Genomic DNA, 26311 nt, shown 5'->3' on the forward strand with positions numbered 1-26311 from the left:
CAATTGACCACCTAATAATTTTTATGAAATCGACTGTCATCTGATCCCTTCCAAGCTAGTACGGAAACGAGGCGTTAAGAATAAGAATGATTTATTGCAGTACTGTGTACATTTTGTAGATGATAATCATGATACAATTGTTGTTGTTGTTGTTGTTTGTCGTTGTTTGAAATGGTTCGTTTACCTCAAGATGATTTCTTTCTCCAAAAACCATGGGTTTTTCATAGTAAATATCAAATGATACCTATCTATTCGTACAACGGAACTCCACTGCCTTCCTCACCGCCGCTTATGAGAAGTGGTGGAATTCAACATTGTATTTTAGCAGCCCATGACATCACTAATCTGATAGTATCTGTTATCGGCGATATCACATTTGAATATTAAAGAATGTCTCGATATACTCAGAACCAATAATTGGTACTTAGAGACTGATATTTCCTATATCAAAAACTTTCGGCCCCTCATAATAAAACAGTTTATCGAGGTCAAAGTTTCGAGGTCTCATAAACATAATATTTATGGCTTTGGGACATTTTTAACGCTTAATCTTAGCCTGCAAGGCTGCAAGCCAAGGAAATCTTTTAATCAAAATAGGTATGTTACTTGGAACATGCCGTAGTTCTGATCTGTGCCGTAGTAGAGAATTTTTTTATGATATAAGGGGCAAACAAGCAGACAAATCGTCTAATGGTAACCTTCACCCATCCTGCACCACTCATCACACCAGAGGGGTTGCAAGTACGTTGCTGGCCTTTAAAATGATGGGAGTACGCTCTTGAAGGATTGAAAGGTTGTATCGATCCGGATCCGGACAACGCGGGCTAGTTCATTCCACAGTTGCGCTGCGCGAGGCAGGAAGTTTCTGGAGAAAAGCCCAGTTAAAGATAAAAGATAAAGATATTTATTCATGACGATCACAACTTCACAACACATGTACGAACATGTACAGACAACAACAGCAAGAAAAAAAGAAATCTTTGTTGTGCATCACGAAATGGACCCAACTCATAAAGCCAGCGCTGGTCTTCCGTAGGGCCCATTCGGTGATGCCACGACAGATAACACATAAATATACATATTAAATTAAAATAATACAAAAATACACAAAAAGAATAATTAAGAACACAAACATACCAAAAAAATTATACAGAGAAATCATTAAGAACACAAACAAAAAAAAAAAAAAAGAAATAAACAAGAAAAAAAAAAAAACATTAAGAGACAAACAAAATAATCAGTATCATAGAATTTATAGATGAGGATTGCCTCAACATTTCCATCCTTAAACAAAATTCTATCACGTCTTGTAACAAGAAAATACTATTAACAAGAATGGGACACTCGCGAATACTAAAGGGACCTGAAGGTATCCTCCGTTAAAGTCAATTTAATTAATTAATGAACGTCAGAGGTAATTTCCTAGTTAATTTAATTCGCGATTGAGTCCTGCGAGGCTAAGACGGACGGCTGTCTATCATTTGTCACCATACCTGTCACGCTCTATTAAGTACGTAAGTGCGAAAGTGACGCATGATATGACAAGTGACAAAAATGGGACCATGATACCACCGCTGTTGTATTTGCTTAATGGTCTCTGCCTGGGACATTGTCACTTTGTCAGTGTATTAGAGGCCTATTCTAATTTAACAATATGAAATGGTCTTCATCGTGTTTTGATACGATCCGGAATCGTATTATTAGTCATCTACCTAGCAATCCTTGCATTCTGCCTTACAATTACTATGGCAACTAAAACTACTGGCAATTACTATGGTAACTATAGCATTCAACCTATTTATTTGACCCCTCTTTTCTGACGTAATGTTTATTTCGCAGGTGTACATCGTGCTAACGTTCCTGTCGGGGGTGCTATATTTCTTGTCGACGGCCATCAACCCCTTCCTCTACAACATCATGTCCAATAAATTCAGAAACGCCTTCAAGGTAAGCGGATTGATCAACCAATTTACCCATCATTGTCTATTGTTGGCTCTGAGCCAAGAGCCTTGCACGGAAACTAACGCTGCTTACTACATAGGCGAACAACACGCGAACGCGATGCGAAGCGGGGTAAATCAATCCTTTGATACCTATAGAAGTCTCCTACGTGGGCGATCTCGTTGCGAACGCGAACGCCGTAGGCCCGCCCCTGACAGCATTTATACGTCATTATGACGCCATAATTACGTCATTATTACGTCATTATGACGTCACTTTGCTACCTGCGCCGCGCCGCGCCGCTTTAGGTTCACGAGTTGTTCGCTTACGTATAAGTAAGTGCTTGAAGAGCATTCCAAGAAAACGGTAAGTTTTTCATGCCTTTTTTAACAAATTCTATTATTTAAGCAATGCCTTAATGTAGCTCAAAGTATTGGCGTAAGTAATTATGAGTACGATTCACTTAATTTCTTTGTCAACTGATGTATTATAGTAAAAGTAGGTTTTCCCAGGTAGCATTTGACGTATTAATGACGTCACTATGGCGTCATTATGACGTCGCTGACGTCACTTTGCTACCTGGGTTACGTAATATTGAACTATTATAACTAACGTATAAAATCGGCACACAGAACCAGTTTTGCGTTGATGTCGTTTTGACAACAAACCCTAAGCGGAGTGTGAGTCTCGCGACCTATATGTGGTATTTTCTATAAAAAGGGACCTTATTGTCGATGTAGCTTACGCCATTATAAACGATGATCCGATATAAATACAATGCCGCGCGACGCTGTGCGGCGTAAGCGCCATCGACAATAAGGTCCCTTTTCATAGAAAATGCCCCATATTTGTAAGCGCCATGAACGGCGCTTACGACGTGTTGTTCGCTTGGTACAGCTTGGAATGCGACAATTTCATTGTTTGGTATAGCTTCTATAGTAATCCAGGTAGCATTTACACGTCATGATGACGTCCGTTACGTCATAATGACGTCATAAAGGCGTCATAATGACGTCATAAAGGCCTCATTATGACGTCGCTGACGTCACTTTGCTACCTGGGAATATCTCAATGTTAGGTACGGTGGAATGCTCCTTTACCTATATTATTATTACTTCTCAAGAATACGTTCTTTTTTTGTAGGAATATTTTTATTATTCGTAGGTACTTTAAACGTCTTTTACCTAAAATTTATTAAAAGTTTTAAACTACAATCTTTTAACTGAAACAAAACTTATTATCTTCAAAACATTAAAAAATCTTTCACAACGTATTTTTATCATGTACAATCTTAAATGAAAACGGTTGTAATGTAACTAATATCCAGTATTCGGGAGACTGACAGCAGTTTGAAATAATGTAATTGATTTAGGCATATTTTATGTAAAAATATACTTCAGATACTACGCTTATAAAAGTAACTTGAAATAATATTGGTATAATAAAAAATAGTTATTTGTTATACAAATGTGCAAAGTTATATTTTACCTGCGAGTATGGAATTGAAACACGAACAAGCGAAAGGATGCTATAGTTGGAATGGAATGGAATGGAATGGAATGGAATGGAATAGGAATGGGATTCGTAAACACAAACAAACATTACATAATATAACAATAAAACATACAGCACAGATTAAATTCGTGAGTATAATTAGCTCAGTGTTAGTATGACTCACGACAGTTTAAATTCGAGATGATAATTGTGCCATTTTCAACCAAAAGGGTACTTATTGTCTCTTGTCAGTAAGGCGCTATTTCCATATAGCTTCAATTAGAAATCAACCTTATCAACAAGCGACAATGTGGTACCTTTTGGTTGAAAACGTCATATATTTACACAACTCATTCACACATCATTAAAGATAAAAGCCGGATGTTCAGGTCATAAAGCATTCATAAAAATATTGGTTTTGTCCGGAAAATTTTCACGAGAATCATATTTTTCTTTGCACTTCGGTTAGAGTAATGTTCCAATTTCTGAATGTTTACTTTTTCCTTCCTTATATGCTTTGAAGTGTTTTAGTGTGGTGTAAAAGTTTATTATTACTATAAATCTGTAATGGCTTTTGACTTCAACAAGTTGTTTTCGGAAGAATTCCATAATGCAAACATTTGGCTTCGCTTCAACTCGTTCAACTCATTTGAGTTGTCGGAATCTCGATTTTATTTTGAATAATCAAATTTCAAATTTAATTAACGCAATTGTCCAGGATCCGGTTACTGCCACTTAAAGGGTTATTCAAAGATCATATTACCTACCTACGAAATACTACTTTTTGTGATGAGTAAGATTCTATTTAACTTAAATTTAAAATAAAAAAAATATTATTCCATACTGATATTATAGCAAGCTCAAAAAGGCTTTTGCTGTGGGCATTCAGACAACAATATATATAATATACAAATACATAATAAACACCCATGACTCAAGAACAAATATCTGTGCTCATCACACAAATTAATACCTACTAAATAAAAACACGTAAACTTTACCGCTATATACACAATCACACGAAAAAAAAAACAGAATATTTACAACTAAAGGCTATACACATAAAATTTCGGTACACCCGGCCTTCGGCGTTCGGCCTGTCGTTTCGCTTGACTGACACTTTTACTATTGGGTCGTGTTTAAGCTCCAACTTCTCGTTTACCCCTCAAAGCAAAACCAACCCTCCCAAGTGTTTTAGTAAGCGAAGCGGTGAGCTTCGAAACCCAGCAAAGGCCGAGCTCCGCGTAGGGCCGAACGAGCTCCCAAGCTTGCGAGGCCGAAGGCCGAGCTGCGGGAATGAAGTGCTCGCATGCGGATCTTTTCTTTCTAGCAAAAGTACAACTTAATTACTTTTTTCCTTTGGAAAACAAACTACTACACAAAAACTACTGCACCAACAACAGCACAAACAACAGCACAAACACCAACACCAACAACAACACAACAAAAAGTATACCAATCATCTTTATTTTATGACGTTTGAAACTTTAAATTGCTAATAATTTATCGTATTTGCATACAAAACCTACGATTAAAATGTACGACGGCAATCACTTATGCAAATCGGGGGTTCGTGTGATAACGAGTTACATACTATTATAATATTGTACTTTGGAAACTGTATGCTAAACCTTGATAAGACAATTTCTTCGTTAAATTAACCGGTTAATTTATAGTCTATTCTTTGTACGGTCCTGAAGCCGCGAAATAATAATCTCTTGGCAGTCCCACCCACACGAACTGTAGCGCATAGATACCATGGTTCTATCTAAGGCCGCGAAATCATAATCTCTTGGCAGTCCCAACCACACGCACTGTAGCGCACAGAAACCATGGTTTTATCTAAGGCCGCGAAATCATAATCTCTTGCAGTCCCAACCACACGCACTATAGCGCACAGAAACCATGGTTCTATCTTCTATCTAAGGCCGCGAAATTATAATCTCTTGGCAGTCCCAACCACATGCACTGTAGCGCACAGAAATCTCCGGCCGTGCGTGCCCTAAAGGGGCCCCTGACTATCACCCTGTCAGTTAGAACAAAAAATTTACAGTTCGGAATAACTGACAGGCCGGTATCGTCCGGCGGACTGATAGTCAGTGAGCCCCTGACTGTTGAACTTGCTTCTGTCATGGGCACCAGAAAGTGATATTGTTGCAACTTCCTGGGCAAATATATGTCGGACATGTCTGGCGTACTGTGAAACACTGGATATATCTTGAAATTGTTTTGTTGTTTGTCATTTCTTGTATATACTTTTTCTTTTATCATTAATTTGTATATTAGTTTTTACTGTAACGCTGTACAAATTTTTTATGTAACAATAAATAAAATGGTACTTATTTATAAAAAACGGACAAGCGCGAGTCGCACTCACCCACCGAGGGTTTCGTACAAATTTAACTTTTTTTTACATTATTATAGTTTGAGCAGTTTAAGCAAAATTTTCGATTGAAGTTATCGGTCATCGGTCTCAAAGATGATTGTGGCCGCAAAATCAAATCAAGTCGGATTTCTAAATTTCGAATGCCTCCTGTTCGGCTTACCCTTACGGCCGTTACGTTAGATACATCCGTCTATAAATATTCATAAGTAGGATTCGGAAATGTAAAAAATAGGAAATATATTTGCTTTGGCACTATTATCATTCTCCAACGACCCTCGCAGACCCTGGATCCCGAAGATGGGTTAAACCCTTCGACAAAAACGTTACTCTAAGCCTAGATTACCGTTTAGGATAGAGGATAAATGGTAGTATACAAATAAGTACTATAGTTATGAGATAAAACTATGAAAACGGATTATATCGCGTATATTGAATTTATAATACATCCCGACGTTTCGTACCCTTTACAGCGTTCGTGGTCAACGGGTGACACCCGTAACGGAAGCGGTAACTGAAGACAATATTAAGTACTATAGTTGTTATTTACGCCATTTTATTTTTAATAAGATTTTAGAAATTTTATGTTATTTATATTTATAATCACGAACTCTTTTGAATCTTTCGATACTAATGATCTTTATTTCCATCTCGTTGCCACTTTTCATAGACTGTACGACGGCAACGGAATGGAAGGAAACAAAAATTTAGAAATTTAATGAAAACTCGGAACTGTACGCGTTGGTTAATCATTACATTATTACTACGAAGTTCGTAGTACCAAAGATAGATATAACTCCGTAATAGATGGATACAGTCTAAGGAAAAAACGTGCCTCGAAAATCACGAAAATTTGATTCTCGATCAGATGGCGCCACTAGTTTTGGCCTACACTCGTATAGAGGGCGTTGACTGTTTCGTTTGTTATTTATAATTTTAACGCATACCAGTGAAAGAACATGAGTCAAAATCATAAAAATAATTAATGCAAATAAAAAAAATCATTTATCTACATTTAAATACATTCTATCGTATTTTTATAAATCTTCATTTTTAGTTTTAAAGTGTGTCGACAGATGGCAGTGAATTTACTGGGGTTACAAAATTTACTATGACAGTAACGCTCTAGTATCAGTTACTCTATGGTAGTACGAACTCGTAACTCGTTTTTCCTCTGTAACTCGAAATCTTATAAAAACCTATAAAAACTCGAAATCTTATACAAACAAAAGCTTAAAAAAACCTCTCTAAAATGATACATGATGATGATGAAAAATCGTTATAACGAATGTTTTATAGTTACCCTTGAGACTTAAGTATACTATCGACTTAAAGAGGTTCCACTGTATCTGTGTTAATTGACCAAACATATTTACCGCCATCATGGCACAGGAACAATGTTTGTTATAGCCATGAGACCAATTCATACTTTTATCAATCAATATTTATTTATTTCGAACAAAAGTCCATGTGTTAGCATTAGAGCGGTACTGTCATAGTAAATTTTGTAACCCCAGTAAATTCACTGCCATCTGTCGACACACTTTAAAACTAAAAATGAAGATTTATAAAAATACGATGAAATGTATTTAAATATGGATAAATGATTTTTTTATTTGCATTAACTATTTTTATGATTTTGACCCATGTTCTTTCACTGATATGCGTTAAAATTGTTAAATAACAAACGACACCGTCAACGCCATCTATACGACAGTAGGCCAAAGCTAGTAGCGCCCTCTGAACGAGAATCAAATTTTCTTGATTTTCGAGGCACGTTTTTTCCTTAGGCTGTATCCATCTATTACGGAGTTATATCTATCTTTGAAAATGAAAATGAAAAAATGAAAAATGATTTATTGGGTACACAACAGGTTTTAACTATACGATCAAAACAAGAACCTTCTTTTAAGTAAAAAGATACTTTAGACCTGTACCGCTGGCTATATTTTGACCCCTAGGTTATAAAAATATTAAAGTCAATTCTGTTTTCGCTTATGAATACTTTGTTAAGATGTAAATCTTACATTTTGTTTTGTGTCATATATATAATTTGCTTTTCTAGTAATTTGTTATTTTGTGGTAATTATTTTTTATTTTGAATTATTTTAGAGAAAAAAATATTCGAGAGAAAACATGTAACTGTGTTGCATTTAGGATAGTGTTTTTAGTGTGAAAACATAGTTTGTGTCAATTACGTCCACTGCAATCTGATACTATGTCATAATATTCTAAATGACACAAAAAAAAATTAGAGTTAAAAAAAATTACTTAGGTCGAATTTAATCGTTTAAATAGGTCCATTAAATGATTTTGTGTCTTATTAAGGCATAGCTTCATAAGATATTTGATGATTTTGTTGTAACAGGCTGTCACCGTTACAAAAGAATATTAAAGATATTAGAGTTTACATCTTATTAATTTGAAATGCGGGATAAATAAGATGTATGAATTTGTGTCACTTGCATCCACTGCATAAACAAATATTACAAAAATATTATTTGCGTTCAAACGAAGCTAGCGGGCGGTCTGAATGGGCAACGGAGGCCGTGCAGGGTGGGGCCGCGGCGTGACCTTGCCGTACGCAACGCATGTTTACTTCGCCTGTGCGCCAAATTAACGCAACTTATTCAAAGAAGTTACGCAAACAACACAACAACAAGCAACAAGCAAGCAAAGAATGCGTCGAATTATCTTTTACCTATTTAAAACTCATAGATATTGTACAATGTCACCATTATGCAAAAGAACTGTAAGTACATGTTTGATTTGCGAGCGAGCTGGCAACATTGCGCAGGGAAATCTTAAAAATATCGCGTTTACGTGAACGCCACATACATTTGTGACAGTGATAGGGAAAAGGTACCACTAAAGTAAAGTAAAAGTGCGGAAATCATCTTTACGCACGTGTATCATACAATGTTTTACTATGCATTGTGCGAGTAAATAAAAAAACATATCATGGCAAATAAGTTTAATTATTAAAAGGAGTGTTTTAAATCGACACGAGTTGCGAATTACCTATTCGCACGTGTATCGTACGTTTTACAGTACATATGGCCCTTAAACTTTCGACATATGCACGGTAAGTGCTCTTTTCCGCACTAGTGCGAGAAAGTAGCACCATATGTACTGTAAAAAAAATTGAAAACAAAAAGCACTAGTGCGGAAAAGCAGTACTTTCCGCACGATATGGCTCCGTAGGAAACGCACTTTTCGAGCACATGCATTGTAAAAAAATATATAGGACTGTATCTCCTAAACCATGCGTCGTAGCGCAAAAATAATAAAATTTTCGTTCCCCTTTATGTAACCCAAAAGTAATACATGAAAAATACAATGAATAAAAAGAAACAAAATCTTTATAGGGCTGTATTAGCTGTATCTCCTATATCGTGCATCGTATCGCAAAAATAATTAAATTTTCGCTCCCCTTTAAGAAGCCCCTAATTAGGATTTAAAAACGCACAAAAGAAAAAAAAGAGGAAAAAATCTTTATAGGGCTGTATCTCCTAAACCGTCGTAGCGCAAAAATAATCAAATTTTCGTTCCCCTTTATGGAACCCCAAACTAATATACAAAAAACACAATGAAAAAAAAGACAAAAAAAAATCTTTATAGGGCTGCATCTCCTAAATTGTGCATCGTAGCGCAAAAATAATCAATTTTTCGTTCCCCTTTAAGAAACCCTTAATTAATACTTAAAAAAAAAAACAAAAAAAAAACAGGAAAAAATCTTTATAGAGCCTCCTAAACCGTGCGTGGTAGCGCAAAAATAACATATTTTCGTTCCCCTATACGGAACCCCAAAGTAATATACAAAAAACACAATGAAAAAAAAAACAACAAAAAAATCTTTATAGGGCTGCATCTCCTAAACCGTGCATCGTAGCACAAAAATAATCAAATTTTCGTTCCCCTTAAGAAACCCTTAATTAAAACTTAAAAAAAAACCAGGAAAAAAACTTTATAGAGCTATTATAGCTATATATATAGATATAATATCTCCTAAACCGTGCGTGGTGGCGCAAAAATAATAAAAGTTTCGTTCCCCTTTATGCAACCCATAATTTATATTTAAAAAAAAACGCAAAAAAAATTAAAAAAAATCATTATAGGGCTGTATCTCTTAAACTATGCGTCGTAGCGCAAAAATAATAAAAATTTCGTTCCCCTTTATGACGCCCCAAAGTAATATACTAAAAACACAATGAAAAAAAAGAAAAAGTATAACAAAAAAACTTTATGGGGCTGTATCTCCTACACCGTGCATCGTAGCGCAAAAATAATTAAAAAAACCCCTTTAAGAAACCCCTAATTAAGATTGAAAAACGCAAAAAAGAAAAAGAGAAAAAAAAAAACATTTTAGGGCTGTATCTCCTAAACCGTGCGTCGTAGCGCAAAAATAATAAAATTTTCGTTCCCCTTTACAGAACCCTAAAGTAATAAACAAAAAACACAATGAAAAAAAAAACAAAAAAAAAAAAAAACTTTATAAGGCTGTATCTCCTAAACCGTCGTAGCGCAAAAATAATCAAATTTTCGTTCCCCTTTGTGGAACCCCAAACTAATATACAAAAAACACAATGAAAAAAAAACAAAAAAAAAATCTTTATAGGGCTGCATCTCCTAAATCGTGCATCGTAGCGCAAAAATAATCAATTTTTCGTTCCCCTTTAAGAAACCCTTAATTAAAACTTAAAAAAAAAACCAGGAAAAAAACTTTATAGAGCTATTATAGCTATATATATAGATATAATATCTCCTAAACCGTGCGTGGTGGCGCAAAAATATTAAAATTTTCGTACCCCTTTATGCAACCCATAATTTATATTTAAAAAAAAAAGGCAAAATTAAAGATGTATGGCTTATAAAATAAATAAGATAAAAAAAAAAAAAAGGCAAAATTAAAAAAAAATATCATTATAGGGCTGTATCTCTTAAACCATGCGTCGTAGCGCAAAAATAATTAAAAAAAAAACCCCTTTAAAAAACCCGTAATTAATACTTAAAAAAAAACAAAAAAAAAACAGGAAAAAAAACTTTATAGAGCTGTATCGCCTAAACCGTGCGTGGTACCGCAAAAACAATAAAATTTTCGTTCCCCTTTATGCAACCCATAATTTATATTTAAAAAAAACGCGAAATTAAAAAAAAAACTATAGGGCTGTATCTCCTAAACCATGCGTCGTAGCGCAAAAATAATAAAATTTTCGTTCCCCTTTATGCAACCCATAATTTATATTTTAAAAAAACGCAAAATTAAAAAAAAAAATCATTATAGGGCTGTATCTCTTAAACCATGCGTCGTAGCGCAAAAATAATTTAAAAACCCCTTTAAGAAACCCGTAATTAATACTTAAAAAAAAAACAAAAAAACCAGGAAAAAAAAACTTTATAGAGCTGTATCTCCTAAACCGTGCGTGGTACCGCAAAAACAATAAAATTTTCGTTCCCCTTTATGCAACCCATAATTTATATTTAAAAAAACGCAAAATTTAAAAAAAAAATCTTTATAGGGCTGTATCTCCTAAACCATGCGTCGTAGCGCAAAAATAATAAAATTTTCGTTCCCCTTTATGAAACCCCAAAGTAATATACAAAAAACACAATGTAAAAAAGAAAAAAAGAAAAAAAAACAATAAAAAAATCTTTATAGGGCTGTATCTCCTAAACCATGCGTCGTAGCGCAAAAATAATAAAATTTTCGTTCCCCTTTATGCAACCCATAATTTATATTAAAAAAAAACGCAAAATTTAAAAAAAAATCATTATAGGGCTGTATCTCTTAAACCATGCGTCGCAGCGCAAAAATAATTAAAAATCCCCTTTAAGAAACCCGTAATTAATACTTAAAAAACAAAACAAAAAAAAACCAGGAAAAAAAACTTTATAGAGCTGTTGTATCTCCTAAACCGTGCGTGGTACCGCAAAAACAATAAAATTTTCGTTCCCCTTTATGCAACCCATAATTTATATTTAAAAAAACGCAAAATTTAAAAAAAATCTTTATAGGGCTGTATCTCCTAAACCATGCGTCGTAGCGCAAAAATAATAAAATTTTCGTTCCCCTTTATGAAGCCCCAAAATAATATACAAAAACACAAGAAAAAGAAAGAAAAAAATAATAACAAAAAAACTTTATAGGACTGTATCTCCTAAACCGTGCATCGTAGCGCAAAAATAATCAATATCCGTTCCTCTTGAAGAAGCTCCTAATTAAGATTCAAAAACGCAAAAAAGAAAAAGAGATAAAAATCATTTTAGGGCTGTATCTCCTAAACCGTGCGTCGTAGCGCAAAAATAATAAAATTTTCGTTCCCTTTTATGAAACCCCAAAGTAATAACAAAAAACGCAATGACAAAAAAAAAAAAACAACAAAAAAAACTTTAGGGATGTATCTCCTAAACCGTGCATGGTAGCGAAAAATAATCAATTTTCGTTCCCCTTAAGAAGCCCTTAATTAAGATTTAAAAACGTAAAAAAGAAAACGAAAAAAATCTATATAGGGCTGTATCTCCTAAACCGTGCGTCGTAGCGCAAAAATAATCAACTTTTCGGTCCCCTTTATGTAACCATTAATTTATACAAAAAAAAACGCAAAAAAAAGAGTTTTTTTTATAGGGCTTGATCTCCTAAACCATGCGTCGTAGCGCAAAAATAATTAAATTTTCGTTCCCCTTTATGAAACCCCAAAGTAATATACAAAAAACACAATGTAAAAAAGAAAAAAGAATAAAAAAAACTTTATAGGGCTGTATCTCCTAAACCGTGCGTCGTAGCGCAAAAATAATCAAATTTTCTTTCCTCTTTATTCAACCCTTGATTTATATTTAAAAAAAAAACGCTTTCACTAAACTGCTGTAACTCGGAAACTTAGAATCCACAAAGGGGACTTTACTAAATTATGACACATATTAAAGCCTGACCAGTCAATATGATCATTGTCAAGAGGGCGCTGTTCATTCTCATGCATAGGGTGACAGTTCAGTATAGTATGAAAAAATATTGTATTTAATGAACATCATCATCAATGTAATTAATGTTGCTTGCCACGCTTCAACATAACAAAAATCACAATAAATTGCGTCTTAAAATAAACTTAAAAAGTCTACTAAAAATCGAAACAAAAGTAATTTTTAAGTCGCTGATGTGACATTCTCAATCAAAAGGTAGGTACCACTTTGTCGTTTACCATAAAGACGAAATTTGATTATATCTTTATACAAATAACCTGTCAGAGAAAGTGGTACCTTTTGATTAGGAACGTCACAAATGTTGGTCAGTATGAGGAGTGCAGCGTACAGTTTATTTTTAATTATATTTATATACCTACTACGGTAAGATTGATAAGACAATGTAATTATGCCTCCGAATGAAATAAATACACTGTATTGCAAAACTAAGTGGCGAGACAGCTCATAATGCCATCTCTTGGTTGGTCTTAACAAGGGTAAAGGAGATAGTATTAAGATCTCAGTCGCCAGCTGATATTGCGGCAAGTATAATAAGCACCCCACCCGCGTAGGTACCCTTCCCCGCGCACGCCATTCTTGCTCAATTGAGTTTTATTTTGCCAGATAGTAAAAAAACCGTGGACCAAAATGACCCAAATTATGAATGATGTCTCAATGTGGTATTATAATATTGTAGACGTAAACTTAATAATATGAATTTTTTTTTGTGGCAGATACAGGGTGTTAATTAGAAAAAAATTTTTTTTAAATAAAAGCGGTGGATGAATTTGACACAGATTTGTTTGAATAACATATAACAATGTTCTGTAAAGTACAACACTTCACTTACCGACTCTAATATTTTTTTAGGCGTTTTAGGATCAATATTAGGTATTTATTAAATGCCATTATACCCGTGGATGAAAATGACACAAAATGCGTGTGTACGTCGGAAGCCACTTTGCCTTTACAGGGAAACAAAGAATTTCGTCTCTAATATTTTTTTTACAGAATGCTGATTGAAAAAAGAAATACCTAAATTTCTACCTAAGCAAATACCTAGGATGACACAAAATATTATTTTTAGGTTTAGTATATGGTCTGGAAACTATATATAAAAAATAAGCAACATTAATATTCTTATAACCTCAGAAGTTATTGGTACAGGTCTACTTGTGCCAGAAGGCTCTTTGTTGTTAGTAACATACATACTAATACTTAAATCTAGGGTTATTACAAACACAATATTAATACAGAATTTTACATAATGGACACAGCTTAACTAACACGTAACTACGTAACGTGTAACTTAATGTGACATCAAAACGATATCCATTGTCTGTCTGTATGTCTGTCTGTCTGTCTGTCTGTCTGTCTGTGTGTTACCTCTTCACGGTTAAACCGCTGAACCGATTTAGTTGAAATTTGGTATACAGATAGTTTGAGTCCCGGGGAAGGACATAGGATACTTTTTATCCCAGAACTCACCCCTCAAGGGGGTGAAAAGGGGGGTGGAAATTTGTATGGGGAATCAATAACCGCTGAACCGATTTAGATGAAACTTGGTATGGGGATAGTTTGAGCTGTGGGAAAGGATATAGAATAATCCCCGAAATCATCCCTTAAGGGTGTAAAAAATGGGGTGGAAATGTATAGTGTGGACCAATTTGGGGGTTAAAAAAGGGTGGATTAAAAAGCAGATTTGTTTAAGAATTAAGGTACCCACATTACTAATTCCACGCAGACGAAGTCGCGGGCAAAAGCTAGTCTAAAATATGTCAATCGCGGGAGCATTTTGCTCGTACTTATCCGTACATGTTGGCGAGACGCGCGGGCGACTGACATCATTTAGATATCATTTAGATTTTACCATATAAGTTAGAACCCAGGTAGCAAAATGACGTCAAATGACGTCAGCGACGTCATAATGACGTAATAATGCCGTCATTATGACGTCGCTGACGTCATTTTACGTCATTTTGCTACCTGGGAATTGGCCGCAATGTTTGTTCAAGCCATCACGTGCGAGTCATTCACCCGGCAGTTGATTGGAGATGCCCTTTGAACCGCGACACCTTGAAACTACCGTTAAACGTTAATTAATTTCAAGGTGTATCGCCTTAACCACAGACAAAAAATACTTTATTCTCTTTGCCTAAACAACAATATTAAAATGTATTTTTTTTTCCTCAAAAAAAAAATGGTTTTATTTCAGACAAATAGACTGGTAAAGTGGTACAATAGGGAAGTGTACTAATCAGTAAAATAATCTGTCTTTATTTATTATAAATAATAAAAATCATTTATTTCAGACTAAAACATGGTTAGCAAAAATTACAATCTTATTACTAGTGTTAGTACCGCATAAAAACTAAAGCTAAAAACTAGACGCCGAGTGATGCAGCCCATGCCAACGGTTGAGTATGGGGCCATTTTTATTATAAACTATATTTGCACATCAAAAAAGGTACAAATGGCGGACTTAATGCCACATGGCATTCTCTTGACTGGTAGAGAATAAGACATAGGACCATGGAGACTATATAAAGGAGCCAAATCTCTATGTATGAAAAGTGTCCATAAAAAAACAGTAATTAGGCGGCGCCACCATACACCGAAATACTACCAAAAACAACCTACGTAATTTGGTCGGGTTATTTGTTGCCTTATGGTTCATGTTATACTCATGTCCCAGAGCCTAACTAGCGCCACCGGAGAGATTAGGAACTATTATTTAAAGCTGAAAGCGGTCACTTTTGAAACAATTCTGCCATAACTACTTTTGTACTATATTTTTCTGGAAATGAAATTTTCTGTTAGGTTAAGTTTCTCGGCGCATTGGTGTTTGCTGTAATGCCGTTTAACCAGAATTGTATTAAATAAATAAAAATAAAATAAATAAATAAAATAAGAGATTGGCATCCTTTCTATATATATATATATACTATCCATACATAGGACCAAACAGGGAAATGTCAAGAAAAATATCCAAGGATCTAAAAATCAAATAAAGAACGTTGATAGCTCATAAAATGTTACGGTGGCATTTGTTTTACGGGTTCATTAAAAAATGGAGCCGAGTCAATCCAGTAGAAGTAATTGATTGACGTATTTTATTGGCATATTTGATTGCTTCAGTTGAGGAAACATTTGTAATTAGTATTTACATAAAAAGACTTAATCGTATAAATTATGAGTGTTGTGTCAGTTGTGTGTCGACCCAGTAGCATCCCTAGTGTGCAAAACTTTCAAAAATAAGACCAGATGCAGGTAGTTCAAAAAAGATGAAGATTCTCCGAGACCATGGGGACAATGCTGTACTCGAAATGTTAATAGTAGATTGTACAACAAGGGCATAAAGCGATCCATTTTGATCCGAGGCAATTTATTGGTCCGAGCGCAGCGAGGATCAATATAGTCGAGGATAAAAATCAATTGAGAGCGTCGTCGGCCAAGTGTCGTTTCTATTTACGAGTATATCCAACCAATCGCTATCCTTTTAATTTAAAAACTACCCTCAACTTTATAACAAACAAAGTCCCAATGATGGGCTATTAGTATACCTAACTACTGTGCGAGGAAGATTGTCTGACAGAAAAGTTTTATATTTTTTATGGATGAGATGGGTATAGATGTAAAGCTTTGATTTTGTACTGTGCGATTTAATAGGAATATCCTCCCGCGGACGCTTCGGCTGTGGAATGAGCTCCCTGCCGAGGTTTTCCCGAGGGGCTACAGTATGGGGTTCTTCAAAAAAGGAGTGTACAGGTTTTTAAAGGGTCAGCAACGCGCATGTAATATCTCTGGTGTTGCAGGCGTCCATAGGTTACGGTGACTGCTTACCATCAGGCGGGCCGTATGCTTGTTTGCCACCGTCGTGGTATAAAAAAATAATAATGGGCAAGATACTAAATTAAAATAATTGAACACAATTGTATAGTTTTCATTGGGTTTGTGAATTGTATAAGAGTTCCTGCAAGCAAGTAAATAATTACTTTTAATAATGATTTAATTAATGTTTACAGTTTATTTTGAATTAATGTTAAGTAATGCAGAATAATAATATTAAATAATTGAATATGAGTAATCTAAAATTATGGTTTTCTCTTAATTTTCATTTATTCATTGACTGCTATTAAATTAAATCACATTTAGAAACGGAAACATCTGTAAATAAAGGTAACAAAATAAATTCGCGATAGACCCGTTTCTAAATGTGATTTAATATGTTTTCAAACCGCGAAAGTTTTAAATGCTATTAATTTGTACCTTTTTTATAGAACGTCGGCGGCAAACAAGCATACGATCCGCCTGATGGCAAGCAGTCTCCGTAGCCTATGTACGATTGTACGTCCGCTCGTTGCCGACCCAAACACTCCACTCCGTACTTCAATTCAATTCAATTTGAAGTTCAGTGTTTTTATTTTTGAGTATTTGTGACGTTTTCAACCAAAAGGTACCACATTGTCGCTTGTTGATAAGGTTGATTTCTAATTGAAGCTATATGGAAATAGCGCCTTACTGACAAGCGACAATAAGTAACCTTTTGGGTGAAAATGGCACAAATGTCAAACTGGTTACAGTTTTCAATTCAAATTATTTATTTGCATAAATAAGGGTACAAAACAGGTAACGTTTTATATTTTATAACGTTTTCATTGTCATTCCTTATTTCAATTCAATTTCAATTTCAATTATTTGTTCATAAAATTTTACATTTTATGCGTCAGTCGGTATACAATTACACATTACATTAGATATTAAACATACATTAAACAACTATTACAATTTTGGCTATCTAAATACTTATTTACAAAAAGAATTCGTCAATGGTGTTCACCCTAACAGCATTTATACGTCATTATGACGTCAGGGACGTCATTATAACGCCATAATTACGTGCTTATCACGTCATTATGACGTCGCTGACGTCACTTTGCTACCTGGGCAATGCATCTTTGACTAATTTTGTTTTGTTTTGGTGTTTTGTGTTTTTTGTGTTATTTTACCATAATACATATTATTTAAATTATAATTATTATTATTTTATATTATTTACATTCATACGCCGAAACACGAATTTCTGATCCTCACAATCAACCAGGTTGGAAAGGAACTGCTCTTGTTCAATTCGCTATAGTTTTCAACTACAAAGTTTCACCGAGACGTGGAAATGGAAACCTTATTTGGCTGTAAAGCAGTTAGTTCTTTGCTCTGCACCTCCATTGAAACACTTTTAAACGAGTTAGTGAAATCTTAGTTACATAGAAGTGAGGAAGAAGTGTGAACGCAGATTACGGAGTGATGGAATAAAATTTCGGCTGTCGCCTTTTTTAGAAAACCGCATTTTTGTGCTTTATTCTGAAAATGGTTTAGATTAACTATTTACAATAAAAAATGTATTAAAACGATCGACACACATACAAAAAGACTGTAACAGTCAGTTTGAATTATGAGTAGAAAATAACGCATATTGTTTAATATTTAATAAAACAATATTTTTTCTGTACAAACTATCAAACAACCGAAATATTTAGAAAACGGGCAAATATTTTTTGTACCTTCGTCTATGAGTTAATGTAGCGACTTTCCACTTGATATTCTACTTAAAATAAATGGACTTTACTTGACTTTAGAGCCAAATTTTCTTGGTGAACCCTTAAGAGAATATTGGACGACCGCCCATACCAACGGAGTCCCCATTTTCCTCTCTGAATGTTAATATTATAAAAAAAAATACAATTTTATGTACCTACATTAACCACAGCTTGATTTTTATAACTTCGTTTGATTTTTATTCGATTTTTCAATTATTATTAGAATCCGCTCAGTACTCAGCGCGCTGCGTTTGGAGAAGGACCTATTGATTAGATATTTGATAATGGCTGAATACAATGGATGTCATAGACAGCGCTTTAGTTTTTACGTTTAGTTCCTAAAATGGCCATGTGGCGCTAGTAGTACGATGGTGGACGTTCGATCGCATGCGTTTACTTACCGGTGTTATTCGATCTAATATATTGATTATTTACGAGTCTTCTGGTTTCCTTATGTCGCCAACACCTGGGGGTTTAGCCAAGAAAACAACTGTACAAAAATGCCAAGAAAAAATATATCGCGATGATACGATAATAGATACTATTCATTTATTATTAAAATTTCGATTGGCTTTTTCTATCAATGCCTGTCACCTTGGCTACTTGGCTAGGCTTGGCTAGGCTAGACTTGGCTAGGCTAGGCTTGGCTAGGCTAGGCTTGGCTAGACTCCCATAACTCACTACACCTTTATGAATTTGTGCCATTTTCAACCAAAAGGGTACTTATTGTCGCTTGTCAGTAAAGCGCTATTTCCATATAGCTTCAATTAGAAATCAACCTTATCGACAAGCGGCAATGTGGTACCTTTTGGTTGAAAACGTCACATTTAATGAGATCCAATCAGTTCGCGCCCTTGCAGGTATAAACACGTGCTTAATTACTAATTATACATGTAAATAGGCTTTATCAAACTTCCCCGGCTGCGTCAAATTCTGTCTCTTGTTGTCGTGATCGTGATAAGAGTACCGTAAAATGGGGGGAGAAGGGACAAAACAGATATTAAAACTTCGATAAAAGTTTATTTTTACGTGGCACGTTGATTATTATACATTAAATATTCTGATAGTATGAATTTTAGTTTTTTAATGATACTTGCATATTGGCAATTAGCCCAAGAAGCAAAACAGTCCGACGCAGATAATTTCAATACCATTTCGATTTCAAAAGTTACCATTGGTTAAGTTTTGGAGGAGGAATCGATTCCTGAGATTATTTTTACGCAGGATTTTTCTCTTAGGCTGCAGTAGTTTCTCTCGCATTAAAGGTAAAGATAAAGATAGTTTATTATTTAAGTAGGCATATTACAATGCGCCTATGAACATCAAAAAAAGCTACGCTGGCTCTTACCTCTGTCCCGAGATTGATTTTAGGAGCCGCCTCTGTCAGCGCGACGGAGATATTCCGATTCACCTAAAATTCTCAAATCTGAGGAGACGGCCTTTCCTCTTAACTCCAAAGTATAATGTTTAAAACAATAGAATCACTTCTTCATCTTCTTTTAAAATTATGGCTTCAGCCCAGTGGGACTATTTCGCCAGTATCAAGGTATTAAGAGGTTTAAAAACGACAAAAATTGTACGGTTGTACAAGACAGTGTACGGTGATTTGTTAGCTCTTGTAAATCGATAGCTAGACTTTACAAGAAGCACGTGGACTACCGGCCGTTGACTCCAAGATGGTGGTTAAACACGCTTCAAAATTAATTCTCCATTCACTGCACACTACCACATTAGTTTACTGTATAATAAGCTATCGATATTACACTTTAAACAATATTAATGAGCAAAAAACAAAGTAATTAATCACGATGCTAACTATCAAGATGGCGCTCGAACCGGAAGTCCAATAGAATCACAATTTAGATTCATATTTCCATTGACAGTGTCTTAAGGTGACAGTTCAAATAAGCCAGTATCAAAAAAGTATACAAATAGTCATTTCAAAACGCTTTTTATAGGACAGTGGAAAAAAAACTTTAAGACTCATTAATTTTCCTTTTATCTATTACAATAGGAATCCTCAGATTAAGTTTAGGATAGCAATGTTTTTTGTGTACGTCAGAATGGCGGATGATTTTACGGAATTTAAATGCGCGTGTTTGTTTGACGACCTGTCTGACCTGGCTACGAAGCCGATGGTCCCGGGTTCAAATCCTTGTAAGGGCATTTATTTGTGTGATGGACACGAATATTTTTTCCTGTGTCATGAGTGTTTTCTTTATATGTATTGTTTATAAATTTTACATATCGATGTTTAAGTATCCACGACACAAGCCATATTGAGCTTATTGAGGGATTTGGTCAATTTGCGTAATAATGTCCTATAATATTTATTATTTAATGTTTTTAAATATATTGTGCCTTCTGTGTACCTTTAATACAAATATCCTTTATCTAAAACAAGCTATAGCAGAAGGGAACAAATCATATTATGTATTTTTAGGGTTCCGTAGCCAAATGGCAAAAAACGGAACCCTTATGGATTCGTTATGTCTGTCTGTCTGTCCGTCCGCATGTCACAGTCACTTTTTTCTGAAACTATAAGAACTATACCTGTGGAAACTTGGTAAGTAGATGTATTCTGTAAATCGCATTAAGATTTTCACAAAAAAATAGAAAAAAAAAACAATTAATTATGGGGGCTCCCCATCTTCCACCGAAAATTGGTTTGAACGAGATCTAGTAAGTAGGTTTTTTTAATACGTCATAAATCGTAAACCGCAATTTACCTTTCACTCACGTTTCACATAAAAAAGACATTGTTTAAATTGTGTAATGTACGGAACCCTCGGTGCGCGAGTCCGACTCGCACTTGGCCGGTTTTTTTATTAAATATTTAAGCCGCGGAAGCTGAAGACGGTTCTTATACGGCCTCTTCCACTGGAGAGCTTGATCAATCATGTGAAGTATCGAGTACCGTCAACCAGGGTGAATACGGATGGCTGAGGTGAATAGGGACAAAACTTAAAATGTGATTTACCTGACAATTTCTTTAAAAAAATACCCACACAATTTGTATCATTTGATTGAAAATAACAGTAAATTTTGTATTATACTATTTGTCATGCAGGTCATTTTATGTTTTGTCCCTATTCACCCCAGCCATCTCTATTCACCCGGTTGACGGTATATGAAAATTCGTGTGATGCTTAAATGTTATCCCAGGTTTTTATTATATATTTGATATAGGTGAAATAATACCTATAATTTTCTATTCACATACTTGAGGCCTACAAAGTCTAATTTCCCTCCTATGTCAATGTTAGCCATTTCAAGGTAAACACTACTTTTTAGGGTTCCATACCCAAAGGGTAAAAACGGGACCCTATTACTTAAGACTCCACTGTCCGTCTGTCCGTCTGTCTGTCTGTCACCCTCACCAGGTTGTATCTCATGAACCGTGATAGCTAGACAGCTGAAATTTTCACACATGATGTATTTCTGTTGCCGCTATAACAACAAATACTAAAAACAGAATAAAATAAATATTTAAGTGCTGCTGCCATACAACAAACGTGATTTTTTTGCCGTTTTTTGCGTAATGGTACTGAACCCTTAGTGCTCGAGTCCGACTCGCACTTAACCTGGTTTTTAATAGGTAAAAATAAATAGAAAACTAACTGAAATATTCACAGATGTTATATTTCTATTGCCGCTATAACAACAAATATTAAAAAGTACGGAACCCTCGGTGGGCGAGTACGAGTCGCACTTGTCTGGTTTTTTAATACACCAAATGTAACAATGTGTCAACTGCCACACATAAAACACAACGATACTGTGTACCTTAGACCCAAACCAAGCGACCGGGTCGTAAAACTTCTCATTCACACGCGCGCGGTCGATGGTAGAGTGAGAGAGATAGCGAGGTTTGTCTACTATAACAACTGACTGACCACAAGTGGACCTTAAATACTTGCAGTAAGGTTTAGATTGTGTTAGCAGTGTGGTTGTACTTGTAGGCCAGAGGTCTCGCAATAAATCTGGTAATATGCTAATGCTGCCCCAACTTTTCTCACTGACGTAGTTCCTGAATTATATCCGAGTATAGATGACTTGCTAACTAGATTGAGCGTATAAGATGGATCTTTTCAACGAACTAGAATAACTAATCATCCATCATCCTGTCCTGGCCGGTTTCGGACACGGCGACTGGGTTTGTACTGATGGCTAGTGAGAGCGACGGTCGTGAGCTCTCAGGTGGCTGACGTAGCCTATTTTTGCAGTGAATGTACGGCCACACTCACCGCAGGTCAGCACCCCTCCGACAAAATTGTAGTTGATGACCGCAGGTGGTCGGGCCTTTAACTCGTCACGCTTCGCGTCGAGTTCCACTCGTCTCTGCTCTTCGAAGGCCTGCACTTTTGTACTCACTGTATGCCTCCACTTCGGTCGATCATGTGCCGAAGTCTGCCAGTGCAATGATTCAATGTCACATCTCCGCATGTGGCGCTTCAGTACATCTTTGTATCGCAAAAGTTGGCCGCCCTGTTTCCGCTTCCCACTCTGCAACTCTGAGTAAAAGATGCGCTTAGCAACTCTGTCATTGGACATACGGGAGACATGACCACACCATCGCAACTGACGCCGCATTAGATAGGCTTCAATGCCGCTGACATTAGCACGGCGTAGCACTTCTGTGTTCCTGACACGATCCGACCATGAGATGTTCAGAATGTCACGCAGGCATTTAAGGTGAAACGTATCCAATGTGCGAATATGCTTTCGGTAAAGGCACCACGTTTCAGAGGCATACAGAAGATTGGGCAGAACTATGGCCATATACACAGAGACCTTGGTCTGAAGCTTAATATCAAGTGAACGGAACACCTTGACGCGAAGTTTACCGAACGCAGCAGCAGCCGCTCCGATTCTGCTGTTGATTTCGTCGTCAAGAAAACCGAAGTCATGGGGTTGGAGACACGATCGCCCGTTGACATCAGGCTCGGCGACGACTCTCTAGGGGCCCACTGACTGTCAGTCCGCCGGACGATATCGGCCTGTCAGTTAGAACAAAAATTTGACAGTTCCGAACAACTGACAGGCCGATATCGTCCGGCGGACTGATAGTCAGTGGGCTCCTTTAAACAAGTAGACAGATTCAGGTATCTGGGGAGCACGATAACATCCAAGACAGTGCCACCTTGAGAATAACTAATACATATGGAAACTAAAAACCGGCCAAGTACGAGTCGGACTTTCGCACGCAGGGTTCCGTACCATTACGCAAAAAACGGCAAAAAAAACACGTTCGTTGCATGGGAACTCCACTTAAATATTTATTTTATTCTGTTTTTAGTATTTTTAGTATTATATAATCTGTGACTTAGTTAATACACGATTTATAAGCCTTATAAAGTAATTTTGCTTGTTCTGACAAATAAAAATAACAGTGTAACAATTTATCTTATACCTAATGCTATCGCGATCGTATGGAGCGACATAACCACTCAGCGACTAAGCTCCTAAGATTTATGAATAAAAAAAAAATACGGAGTCTATTTGAGGAAGTCTATGTATCCGGGACATTTATGACTTGTTTCACACCGCTATAAACGCGGGAGCTTGTGCCTACGTCCCTTGGGGTGCGTGGGTTATTTTTTGTTTATTGAAGTTCATTTGTGCCATTTTCAACCAAAAGGGTACTTATTGTCGGTTGTCAATAAGGCGCTATTTCCATATAGCTTCAATTCGAAATCAACCTTATCGACAAGCGACAATTTTTTTTATTTTAATTTTTTTATCTCAATGTACATCACAACAATTTTCTTAAAATATAGTTTCTTAAATATAGTATCATAGTAGTCTGACTTGGATCTTTTTCATATTTACTCTTTACAATCCTGCACCAAACTAACTGTCTCTGTTTAGCCCAATGGTTGACTGGTAGAGAATGCCTCAAGGCGTTAAGTCCGCCATTTGTACTGTTTTTGTGTAAATTTGTACAATAAAGTTTAAATAAATAAATAACTGGTGAATTCCATATAATTATTCATTCAAATTGTATTTTTTAATTTAAATGCATGTTAATTAGATTGAACTATTATTACTATCAAAGAGGATATAATAGGATAGAGAGGTACTGTTATAGTAAATTTTGTAGCCACAGTAAATTCACTGCCATCTATCGACACACGAGTAAAACTAAAAATAAAAATATCAAAAAATGTATTTATATATGGATGATTTTTTTTACTGCATTAATGATTTTTGTATATGATTTATATGATTCTATATTACAAAGATCATTGTCCGAATTGGCCCGTATGTCAGTTTTGAGACTGTCAGTGGCTCATGGTACGGGTACTACTCTACATTCAGTACTCAAGTAAAAATAACAAGAAAATACGACTAAGTAATATCAAAGATAGATATAACTCCGTAATAGATGGATACAGTCTAAGGAAAAAACTTGCCTCGAAAAACATGAAAATTTAATTCTCGTTCAGAGGGCGCTACTAGCTTTGGCCTACTGTCGTATAGATGGCGTTGACGGTTTCGTTTATTATTTAAAAAATTAACGCATATCAGTGAAAGAACATGGGTCAAAATCATAAAAATCATCGGTGTTGCAGGCGTCCATAGGCTACGGTAACTGCTTACCATCAGGCGGGCCGTATGCTTGATTGCCACCGACGTGGTATAAAATAATTAATACAAATAAAAAAAACATTTATCCATATTTAAATACATTTTATCGTATTTTTATAAATCTTAATTTTTAGTTTTAAAGTGTGTCGACAGATGACAGTGAATTAGATTCAGATTCAGATTACTTATTGGTAAAAATAATAAAAAAAATTACACGTCATATTTCCAAGTGCTTTAAGATAATTAAATACAATTTCAATATGTCAGTTATTGGTTCAAGTTAATAATCATAGAATAATGTTATAAATTAATAATTAAATTACAAAATGTCAGTATCATCGATTCGATTAAATTACAAACAAAAGATGCATGCAACAAATATCCAGTTTTTTGCATGCATATTTACTGGGGTTACAAAATTTACTATGACAGTACCGCTCTAGTATAAGTTACTCTATGGTAATATAAAATATGTCACCTTACCTTTCTTAATGTACGGTCATCAGATATCGGATCGGATATTGGATCCAACGTTATTTATTCGTTTTATTTTCCCCTTTATATTTCTCTAAGAACTCAATGCCAATTGTTAACTCCTTGTGAATTTTATTCAGAGTGTATTTGTTATGTCTGACAAATACTGTATCCATACAAATGTATTCCCCATTTTCTTCTCTAGATGTTAACATTATATAAAGTATTTTACACAATTTGATGTGAAGTAACCATAGCTAAGCTCTTTCAATTGTTTTTTTTTTAGTTTTTAACTATTATCAAAATTAGGAGTATTTAAAAAATTATACGGTATTCGTGTTTCGCTCTCAACTTTTTTAATTATCAAAAAATCTAAAAAATCTAACGAAGGGGCAAAGCTATGGCTAATACCTACACAAAACTGTAAAAATATTTTCAATAATATAATGTCAATAATCAATATCCAGAGAAAATGGAGACTTCGTTTGGATGCGCTTTATTTGACGTTCATAAGCGCTGTAATATGCCTACTTGAAAAATAAACTTTCTTTATCTTTATCTATGGAGAAGCGGTTTTCGAGTATCCTCTTAAAGGGGCCCCGCGAGAGTTAACCCTTTTTATTACGTGGGAATACTGGGAAGTGGTAACACAAATTGAAAGAAAATCATTTCGGAGATGCGACTTCGCCCATAGCAAAGATAGATATAACTCCGTAATAGATAGATACACTAGACTTATATTGACCGGGATATAGACCGTGATTACCTTTTGTATTATTTGTGAGCTCCCGATATTTGAACATGATGCATGTAATTGCGTCGAAATATCGGGAGCTCACAAATAATACAAAAGGTAATCACGGTCTATATCCCG

The 26311-nt window shown here is 35.3% G+C and overlaps 1 protein-coding gene across 2 annotated transcripts in view; it reads left to right on the forward strand.

The window, feature by feature from the left end:
* Positions 1-26311, forward strand: part of LOC134745208 (pyrokinin-1 receptor-like) — a 74752-nt gene that overhangs the window by 30869 nt on the left and 17572 nt on the right. For both annotated transcript variants that reach the window (XM_063679208.1, XM_063679214.1), the window contains exon 3: positions 1840-1947. In XM_063679208.1, coding sequence (XP_063535278.1) covers positions 1840-1947 — 108 coding nt within the window. The remainder of the gene's footprint in view (positions 1-1839; positions 1948-26311) is intronic.

The sequence above is a fragment of the Cydia strobilella genome, chromosome 1 (genome assembly GCF_947568885.1).
Source record: "Cydia strobilella chromosome 1, ilCydStro3.1, whole genome shotgun sequence".
NCBI lineage: Eukaryota > Metazoa > Arthropoda > Insecta > Lepidoptera > Tortricidae > Cydia > Cydia strobilella.